We start from the raw sequence: 10,978 nt of genomic DNA on the forward strand, positions 1-10,978 counted from the left end.
TTATAACTTGCACTTCTCTTTAGTCATTTAACTTGGAACATTTTCCTAGTTTTATCATTTGGTATCAGAGCCTAGATTGGTTGTCGTTACACTTTTGGGAAGCCTGGAAGTACTGTAACACTCGGTTTTAGTTGTAGCATCATTAGACGTATATTAAAATTAAGATTATTCATTATATAGAAATGAGAATTCGTTAGCATTTTAATTAATTTAACAATCTATTTATAGGTTTTTACTACTTAATAGTTTATTAACTAATAAATAAATAAATGATTAATCGCAGGGTCCGGATTTGTGAACTTTTTTTAGTCAGTCCTACATGTGGGAGATAAAACATATCATGTTCCTCACTTTTTTTGTGAACTGTTATGTTATTTTATAAGTATACAAAGTCCTTTTGGTCGCTAATTCTGTTACGGAGTCTGTGATATGCTACCTTTGTTGAATGGTCTATAATCTAAGTGTGGCACAAATAAATCATTTATGAAGCAAATCAAACATAAAGACATGAAAACGGATCAAAACTACAATGCTCTAATAGAAATTTTTGATTAGTGAAATCAGAAATATTTAATAAAATATGTAAAAAAACAATTTTTTTTACCCATGTACACATAGTTTTTTTTACCAAATGTAGCATGAAGTGAAATCGAAATATGTAATATTTGTTCCTATTTTGTGTTCTTCCTAAGTTAATACTAGTTTTTGAAGATCATTAACCTCCACCTGTTCTTCCTTAGTTAATATCAGTTGTTGAAGATCATTAACCTCCATCTGGTTCATGATTAAAAAAGGTGTTTACTTGGATGGATTGGAATAGACATCATAATTAATAGTCTATTCCATTCCATTAGCGAAACAAACATTTTTTTTGTCATGTTCTATAAGATTTCCAAGCTCTTTGGGTATGGTTCTACGGATTTATAGTGATCCTATACCTGCATAAAAGAATACATGGTCTTGACAAAAGTTTCACTATTTGTAATAAAAAAAAAAGAAGACGACGATGAAAATAGCCTTGAATACAGTTACGTGTCAATATATACTGGCTACTGCTCCTGTGCTCCATCACTTCCTGCGCAGGCGCTAGTCAATTTGATATAATATTACTAAAAGGACAATCATAAAACAAATGTTGATTCTTTAGATGCTTCAATCCTTCACATGTTACTTGATAACTTGATAATTTAGAGATACTAATTTTGTGACACCTGCAACAATAACACAACAATCACACATTTAGCCTCATCTATCTTCAAATATTTTATAAAGTCCCTTTCATCTAAATTTTAAGGAGATATATAATAATAATAATGATAATAAGAATACCAGTAATGAACAACAAAGTTTTTAGAATATGAAGACTCAATTATATCATGCCCACCTCCACCTCCACCTCTATCTACGCCCCTTGACCTTCCATTGCCTTCTTTCATTGATGAACCCCTACCTGCACCACCATTTCCACCAACAAATTAATTAGTTTCGGCTTGAAAAGATGGTTGAGAATGAAAATTTAGAAACCTGGAGGAAGCATTTCATCAGGTACTGGATATCTCCAATATGAAGATAAACAGGTCTGTGTATCTGAAAGAATCACAAAATCAATACTTCTTATGTGTAAAATGAAACACGTAAGACCTATACATTTTCGGAATTCTAAATCAAACATGTTATATTAAGGTATTGAGTCTTGATTTCAATTTGGGTTTTGGGAGAAATCTTAAATCAAAATCAAAATAAAAAAGTACTGAATACGGATTACCTGGAAGCATGATTAGAGACGCAACTCTTTACCTCATATTTTCTGTAAGAAATGCAGCTTTCTAGAATGAAGTTTTTGCGTACCTTTTTTAGCATAATTTACAGTTTTCGCTTCACAAGATGGGAGTAGTGAAAGTACCTAAGAAAAGAGTAAATGTGAGACAAAATTTTCAAAAGCTAAATACAACGCAAGTCAACCGGTTTCCAGTAATCCTAAATCAAGACTCATTGCTATTCCCATTATCCAAGCAATAATCAAACAATTTGTATAGTATCTTTAAACATAATAGCAACTCTCATCCTAAGAAAAAAATATTCGGTTATTTATGATTAGGCTAATGATTATCCAGACATAATGGCCCCAAAGCGAAAAGCAAACAGATTGTACGGATTAAAAGATACAATAAAAAATTTTCAAACCCTTAAAACACATTTCAACTCTCAAATCCAAAACTTGATTTGTGGGCCAAATCAAATGATGTATAAAACTGCAAATATTGCTTCTAAAAAGTTATATGTCGTTCCATGATATTTTTTGGAGAATGAAAGCAAGTTATTTGTAGCCAATAACCGAACAATCTACAACAACTTGTCATTACCGGTTCAAGAAAAGCAAAAAAGATAAAGTCACATCTGGCTCTACACTCCCAGCCTGAATACAATTACACTTGAACCCTTTTGGGTTTGGGAAGCAGGTGTCAACCACAAGAATCGTTCAATATACCTACAAATAAACACAACTAATCATTGATCATCATCAATCCATAATCAATCTGTCACAAAATTCCAATGTCAACATAAGATAACGTTATGAGCTACCTTTAACTAACAGAGTAATTGGTTGTGTGGTTGCTCTAGCCTCTTTTTCCGGCGATCACCAACGTCAATGAAAATAATGGAGGGCAAACGAGACACTGGAAGTTAAAAATATAAACGATTATTTCACCTTCACAAATTGAAATGGGTAAAACCCCTATTCTCATATTCTAGTGTAACAATAAAACATACATGGTGGTCGGTGGACATTTTTGGCCATATCAAGAACAAATGATGTGTGTGCATGTTAAGTTAGAATCTGTAGAAAACAAAAATAGAATTGATTTAAAGTTGTAACTGAACTGAAAAAAAGATCAATTTCAGTTCGAATTTGTAGAAAACGAAATCAGAAATTAGAAAAAAGGAGCGGGACGACGTTCCAGAAGAGAAGCCATCTTGTTCAATAAGGCCATGGCCTCAAACTTTGTATGTGCTTCAACCAAATACCCTCTTTGCCCCTTTCCTGCTTTGAATCCGGTGGGTTTGAGTTTATAAAACAAGTAATAAAGAATAGAAATAGAAATCAGACATGTAGAAGAGAAAATAATCAACGAAACTTCGGAATTTACAGCATAGAAAGAGAGTCAAATGGCGTTGAAGATGAAAAAGAAAGAGAAGGTACATGTGACGATTTTTTTACAGGTCGGTTGAAATGTTCATCGAAAGGTTGGAGAAGTTTTTTGGATTTTTGAGATGGTAAACTTACAAGCAAAGGTGAGATAGAAGTTTGATAGAGCGATGTCGTTAGAACCACCGACTCTACCGATTCTTCCTAGAATCAGAACTCTTGACGTGTGATCGAAGATGGAAGACAGAAACAAACGAGAAAACTTTGGTATTAGAGGTGGTGGCCGGTGGAGGATGCATCGGTATTCTACGACGCCGTCTAGGCAGTGGACGGAACCATCCAGAAAGCAAGAGAAAGAAAGAGATATTATTAGAGAAGGAAGATAAGGCGGTGGGACAAAAATGGAGAAGCATCGGAGACAGTGATACAATGAGACAAATGCAACGATGAGAAACACGTGTCTAAAGAATGTTCATAAGTCTATAAAATGCCTATGAAGTTGAAATTTGCAACGAAACTCATAAACAGGGGCCATTTCTTCAAACCCTTTAGGAACTTTGCTGTTTTAATATATATATATATATATATATATATATATATATATATATATATATATATATATATATATATATATATATATATATATATATAAATCAATTTATTTTTATATAAATAAGTTTTATAAGTTCACGGGTTTGTACTATTTCTAGAAATCAGTTTTGTAAAAGAACTATTGATTTGGGGCTAATTGGTCAATATGTTAAACTCAAAGGGCCAAGGCTACCAAACTCAAAATCTAAGTTGTCTTCTTCCCCATTTGATCGATACAACGTTTGCATCATTTCATTCCCGTTTGGAACCTGTAGCAAACCTTTAGACCAAAAAAGAAATCTATTAAGCCATATTTATCCCTATTTAATCTATCTTATGAAGACATTAGATCATAAGGAGGAAGAGAATGAGGCAGCTGCCTATCGAGTGCGTTTGTGTGTGCGTGCCCGTCGAGTGTGTGTGCATGTCCTGTGTGTGTGAGCTCGGTTCCATGACTCATCATGTTTTTCTAATGATAATATTGTTTTATGTTAACCCAAATTCGGTGACCCACATGGTCGAACAAGAAGAGTCACCGAGTACTAGCTATCGATCATTTCAAAGTCAGAAGCAACCAAGCTGAATGCTTGGTCTGTTACATCTCCGGTGAGCGTCGAGTCTTAGGTTCCCCAGCGAAGGTAGTACACATCTATTAAGCTCGATGTTCCAAATCACAGGAAACATTACTTGAACCGTACCGAGTGGAGTTAGAACCGGCAACACTACCCAATGCTTGATCTGGTCCATCACCACCGGGAGGGAAGGAGTTGCCGAGATTGAATCATCATCAAGGGTAACTTCGACGTCTTTGTATAGATATCATCACTTCAATGATAAGAAGAGTGGGCTAGGTAAATACCAATGTCAGATTTCTCATCATTTTAGGCTTAAACTATATTAGGCTTAAGTTCCTTCCTAGCCTGGTTTGAGGATTTTGAGTTATTTACTTTGTGATGAACATATTTAAGGACGTGTAGAAGGCTTTTACAGGTACCTTCTAAAGGTAAACAGAAAGCATTTACTGCATAAACTCGCAGGTTTGTTTATGGAAGAAATATTACTCAAAAGCTCCAATCGATAACAAATATAGGAACCTAACATCTATATATACTAAATAATTAGGATTCCTATCAAACTAGAATTTCCATATAACTCAAGGAGTTCTAGAATAACTTGGACGACACACCAAGGCTTAGACAACACTCCAAGTAAATAGATGATATGGACAGAACACGTATACACCACATCCGTCTCTCATAAATTCACCAACAATTACCCCTTAAATTTCTAAGTCGAGGGTAATTCTTTCACGCCAAGCAACACTCTCATCTCTGCGAACCTTATTCGAGCTAAGGCCTTCGTAAGTGGATATGCTCGTTGCTTATCTCCTGAAACATGCTCAACAATCACTTGCTCATTTTCAACACGTTCTCGAATGAAGTGGCATCGAGTGTGAATGTGCTTGCTTCTTCCATGAAAGAGAAGATTCTTTGACAATGCTATTGCTGATTTGTTGTCTATGCGAATCAGCACCTTGTGTTTCTTCATTCCTGTCAGCTTAGCCAATAACTCCCTTAACCAAACCGCTTGACATGCAGCTGCAGTAGCTGCCATGAACTCTGCTTCACATGATGACAACGCTACTGTATCTTGCTTCTGGGAGCACCAAGTGATAGGTGAGTCACAAAGGTAGAAGACATGCCCTGTTGTACTTTTGTTATCATCAATATCCACATTGTGACTACTACCATTGTAACCTATCAAGCTCATATTTTTACTTCGTTTGTATACAATCCTAAAAAATGGAGTACCACGCAAGTAATAAAGAATTTTCTTAATAGCGCATGCATGAGATTCTCTTGGGCTTTGCAAATAATGGCTAACTACTCCAACCGAATATGCTAAATCTGGATGAGTGTGTAAGAGATATCATAAGCAACCTACTATTTTTCGATAATAGGTAGCTTCAACTTCTGGTTCATCTTCAGCTTTTGACAACTTTAGTCCTGGCTCCATCGGAAATTGAGTTGCGTTACACTCTTGCATGCCTGCCTTTTTTAGAATCTTCATATCATAACTCTCTTGCTTCACCTTTACACAACCATTTTCTTGCAATACTTCAATACCTAAGCAGGCAGTTAGTTAACCAAGGTCTGGCATTGTAATGCCATTAGTCTCTTGAATTGGTTTATAAACTCTAAGCTTGTTCCCGTTACGAAAAAAATCATCTACATAAACCGCAACTATTATGTATTCTCCATTTGCAACCTTTCTATAAACCACATTTTCTTGCATGCACTGTTTAAAACTCATATTCTTCAACATGTTATTAATCTTCAAATTCCATGCATGTGGCGATTTTCGAAGACCGTATAACGCTTTTGGCAATTTGTAGACTTTTGTTTCTTCACCTTGCTTCACGAAACCTTCTGGTTGGCACACTTACACTTATTCCTTTAAATCTCCATATAAAAATGCAGTTTTTACGTCTAAGTGATGAATCTTCCATCCGTTCCCGACCGCGAGAGCAATCAATAATCTTATTGTCTCGATTCGAGCTACCGGCGCGAATACTTCATCAAAATCAATGCCTTGCTCTTGTACATAGCCTTTTTCTACTAGACGCGCTTTGTACCTTGTAATCGCTCCATTCATATTTCTTTTAATTTTGTACAACCATCTTTACCTGATAGGCTTAACATCTTTAGGCGGAGGAACTAATTTCCAAGTAATATTTTTTTCGATGGAGTCAATTTCGGCCTTCATTGCATCGATCCAATTCTTGTTCACTTTGGCTTCCTTAAAGTTATTCGGTTCTTCATCGAATGACAACATTAAATGATCCTCATCTAGCTCGTAGTCATTTAATCTTCTTGGCAACACTGAAGTTCGAGTGGACCACCGAAGTGGGACAAAACTTGCATCATTATTTTGATAATCAACAAGTTGCGATGGGCTGCTATCATCACTATAAGTGTCATTGGTTTGGGCAGTTTGAGCCAGATTAGTGAACTGTTCGGTTTCTGTTGCAGTTAGGCTCGAACCACCATTATCTTGGGTTGCTTGACCATTACTCCATAAGACCGTAAACGTACCCGGTCCATTTCCATCTTGATTTTTGGGTTCATTATTCCATTACCATGTCTTATTTTCATCGCAAATTACATGGGCACTAATAATAATTTTATTTTCTCGCGGGTTATATAACCGAAATCCTCCCAAATTGGGTTCCTTTCCAAAATATACCAACGGTTATGACCTATCATCAAGCTTCTTCAAGTGTTTTGAGACTACTCTTTCATATGCAACACAACCAAATACTTTCAAGTCTTCAAGATTTGGTTTTTCACCATAAAATTTCTCGAATGGTGTAGCACCTATCAATGCTCGAGTAGGTGTACGATTTAAGATAAACGTTGCATGTCGTACCGCTTCACCCCAAAAGTAGTTTGGAATATCTTTTGCTTTCCTTAGGCACCGTGTCATCTCGAGTAACGTCCGATTTCTCCGTTAAACTATATCGTTTTGTTGATGTGCATAAGGAGCCGTCAACATACATGAAATCCCTTCTTCATCACAAAAACAGATCAACTCAGTCGATGTGAATTCTCCACCTCTATCCGTATGGAAAGTCTTGATCTCTTCACCGGTTCGTTTTTCAATTGATATCTTGAATCTTTTAATAATTCCGGATTCATCACTTTTGTGCTTCAAAATAAAAGACCACATATATCTAGAATAATCATCAATAAGAACTAGAATATAAATATTACCCGCTCGGGTGGGGGGATCAACCAGTCCACAAATATCTCCATGCACCATCTCGAGAATATTTGTAGCTCTATAATTTGCTTTCTTTGCAAACGACTGCTTTGTTTGTTTTCCAACGATGCAAGATTCACAAAGTTGGTCTTGATGTTGGATTGTCAATACCCCTTTAGCTAGCTTGTGCATCAAGTTTATCATGCCAAAATTAATGTGGCCAAGTCGCATGTGCTATAACCAAACTTGGCTTGTAAGCAATGTGGTTTTCCAACTTTTAACTTTATTTTGTAGAGTCGGTTTGCACTCCTCGAGACTTTCATAAGTAATCTTCTTTCTCCATCTCGCATGGTTAGGAAATCACCTCGCATCCGAATATCACAACCGGCTATTGTAGATTGCCCGAGGCCAATAACATTGCTATGTACTGATGGAATATAATAAATATTCTTCATTAATTTTTGCTCACCGCTTTTCCCATCGAACATAATTGACCATTTTCCTTTAATGCTAACACACAATCCATCTCCAAATCTCACTCTACCAGTTATGTTTTTATTTAATTCAGAAAAATAAGAGTAGTTTCCGGTCATGTGGTTGCTCGCACCATTGTCTAAGTACCAAATTTCGTCTTCATCGGCATTTTCTTCGACCTTTGGAGGGATATATTTGTCTTCATTCAAGAACACCATTTCTTGAATTGTATTCATCATAAAGAACGTCCCTTCTTCATGATTTATATCTCCTTCGTGTGTCTGACTAAGGTTATCCTCATGATTTTTTATTCGGTCTGAGCATCTTGAAGCAAAGTGTCCATATTTATCACACTGGTAACATTGGATGTTTGAGAGATCTCTTTGCTCGTGTTGTTTTCCTTTTTGCTTTTGATATTCATGATTTTTAGAGGATTTTGAGTGACCATGATTTTGGGTGTTACCCCGACCACGTCCACTGCCGCGTCCACCATCGCGTCCTCTTCCTCGGTTATTTGAACCCCAACCTCTACCTCTTGATGAATCGGTATTTCTATTGGATGATTCGGTTTAAAATAAAGTAATTTACTTTGAGTCTCGATTACTTTGTCTTCACCCTTGATTCTTTCTTCATAAGCTTTTAAGCAACCAACCACGTCTTCAAAGCCAATTGTTTTAAGGTCCAAAACTTGTTCAAGGGCTGCAACAATGTTGACAAATCGTCCAGGGAGGCTCGTAAGAAACTTCTTTGCAAGCTTCTATTCGTTCATGACCTCTCCAAATGAAGCTAACTTTGCGGCAATTCCGGATAACTTTGCAGGGAACTCGTCTATTGTACTATTATCACTCATCTTTTGATTTTCAAATTCCGTGATTAGCGTTTGGAGTCGGGCTTCCTTCACACGATCAGCTCCTAAGTTACGAGTTTTAATCGCTTCCCACATCTCTCTTCCGGTTTTTAAATTACCAATTTGAAGGATTAAATCCTCCGGAATCGATTGAAACAACAATCCTTTTACGATGTTGTTTTTCTTCACGTCATCTAGTCCGGGATCGATCACATCCCAAACGCCATGAATCCCGAGTAGCACCTCCATGTGCATCCTCCAAATTATGTAGTTCATCGATGTCAAAGTTGGACATTGGAATGTGAACGACGTGTGTTCCTTTGCCGGTGGTTGGGACGATTCTCCTCCCGACATCGTTGTTCGATTTCTGATTCCTCCACACAATTAAAAGACTCATTAAAGACTACTTGTCAGTTAACAAACTGATTTGATTTTACTTTAAGTATAAGCAAAAGAAAATTTCTCAAGTGTATATATATATATATATATATATATATATATATATATATATATATATATATATATATTAATCTAGATTCCAAAACACGATTTGTTTATTATTGGCAAATCAAATGTTGGACCAAGTATAGATCTCAAGCACGTCTTTTATATATATATATATATATATATATATATATATATATATATATATATATATATATATATATATATATTAATCTAGATTCCAAAACACGATTTGTTTATTATTGGCAAATCAAATGTTGGACCAAGTATAGATCTCAAGCATGTCTTAGGATGTGAACAAGGACGCAAAGTCAAACAAAAATAAGTTTTTTTAGGGCAAAATACATTCAACGATTTGTAGTAGGTTTAAGAACACGCAGTTTCACTTCGTGTGTCATAGGTTTTATTGCTTTCGTGATGTTTCTTGCTGTTCAGATTCTCCACACGAGAAATCGAACAATAGCGATTCTTCTCCACACAAGAACTATGAACAATTTCTTCACACGAGGGCTTCAAGCAATCTCCAATTTCACTAACGCAAAAATCGTCGATTTCACCACACTAGTTGCAAACAGGTCATAATAATCGAACAAGAAATCTTTAATGCACGAAAATTTCAATTGTCGTGATTTAACTTCCTGCTCGGATTCTCCACAAGAGATTTCTGAACAGGTAGCGATTTCTGAACAGCTAGAGATTTCACGAGTTCTCCTTCTAGCTCTGATACCAATTAATGGTAAACAGAAAGCATTTACTGCATAAACTCGCAGGTTTGTTTATTGAAGAAATATTACTCAAAAACTTCAATCGATAACAAATACAGGAACCTAACATCTATATATACTAAATAATTAGGGTTCCTATCAAAGTAGAATTTCCTTATAACTCAAGGAGTTCTAGAATAACTTGGACAACACACCAAGGCTTGGACAACACTCCAAGTAAATAGATGATACGGACAGAACACGTATACACCACATCTGTCTCTCATAAATTCGCCAACACCTTCTTCATATAAACTATATTATAATAAATAATATCTTTATATATATATATATATATATATATATATATATATATATGTGTGTGTGTGTGTGTGTGTGTGTGTGTGTATGTTCAAATGAGAAAAATTTTTATATCGAGAATCATTGAGAACAACTTTTAAACATTCTATCTATATATATTTATGTCCTCTTTCTCTCTCTACATATCTCTCTCTTCTTTGTGTCTTTACATATCTCTCAAGGCACCATCACCATCAACGAACCTCCACCGAACCTGTCGAAATGAAGCCGAAATCACCGTAATGACGCCAGAACCACCCTAACGTTACCGGAATCACCGTAATAACATCGAAACCACCCTAACATTGTCAGAATCACCGTACAACTGCTTTTTCACTCTCTCTATATATGTATCTGTTTGGTGTCTCGATCTCGAATCAAAGACTCCGACTGCCGCCTCCAAAACCACCACGCAACCTCCTCTTCCCTCCCTCTCTTTCAGTCGTTGTACGTCAGAATTGTGAGTATCACCTTCTTTCTCCATTTACCTTCTTTTTTCTTTCATTAGTCGCCTCCGCTCATCTTCTTTAAGCGCCACCCCGAACGACCTTCTTCTGTCTCTTTTCTCACTGAACTTCCTCCCTCCACCTCTCCTCTCTGGCAAAAAGCTTCCCGATCTGGTCTGGT

At 36.1% G+C, this 10,978-nt stretch overlaps 1 protein-coding gene and 1 long non-coding RNA gene across 8 annotated transcripts; both read right to left on the bottom strand.

The window, feature by feature from the left end:
* Window positions 1–569: 569 nt before the first annotated feature.
* Window positions 570–3,600, bottom strand: LOC145062177 (uncharacterized). Of its 7 annotated transcripts, none has more exons than XR_013687470.1 (8): window positions 3,287–3,600; window positions 2,773–3,043; window positions 2,584–2,678; window positions 2,364–2,488; window positions 1,525–1,903; window positions 1,330–1,450; window positions 1,033–1,211; window positions 570–938 (listed from the first exon to the last, which is right to left on the bottom strand). It is a non-coding gene; the product is annotated as an uncharacterized LOC145062177 (long non-coding RNA). The 7 variants fall into 7 exon arrangements; XR_013687469.1 differs by having other exon boundaries at window positions 1,027–1,211; XR_013687466.1 differs by having other exon boundaries at window positions 570–1,211.
* A 2,281-nt stretch (window positions 3,601–5,881) lies between these two features.
* LOC145064486 (uncharacterized) lies at window positions 5,882–8,193 on the bottom strand. Its single transcript, XM_079011928.1, has 6 exons — window positions 7,866–8,193; window positions 7,559–7,680; window positions 7,297–7,447; window positions 6,426–6,849; window positions 6,227–6,374; window positions 5,882–6,037 (listed from the first exon to the last, which is right to left on the bottom strand). The coding sequence occupies exons 1-6, from the start codon at window positions 8,191–8,193 to the stop codon at window positions 5,882–5,884; spliced, it is 1,329 nt and encodes a 442-aa protein (XP_078868054.1).
* Between the last annotated feature and the right edge of the window lie 2,785 nt (window positions 8,194–10,978).

The sequence above is a fragment of the Lactuca serriola genome, chromosome 7 (genome assembly GCF_051521515.1).
Source record: "Lactuca serriola cultivar US96UC23 chromosome 7, Lser_US96UC23_V15, whole genome shotgun sequence".
Lineage (NCBI taxonomy): Eukaryota > Viridiplantae > Streptophyta > Magnoliopsida > Asterales > Asteraceae > Lactuca > Lactuca serriola.

Bases quoted from the DNA above. Each gene is read 5' to 3' on its own strand.
- LOC145064486 (XM_079011928.1), bottom strand. From the start codon at position 8,193: ATGGTGTTCTTGAATGAAGACAAATATATCCCTCCAAAGGTCGAAGAA. The intron at 7,681-7,865 runs GTGATTTCCTAA...TGCACAAGCTAG, and splicing joins TTGTGATATTCGGATGCGAG to CTAAAGGGGTATTGACAATC. The intron at 6,038-6,226 runs GTAAAAACTGCA...AGTTTTAAACAG, and splicing joins GGAAGATTCATCACTTAGAC to TGCATGCAAGAAAATGTGGT.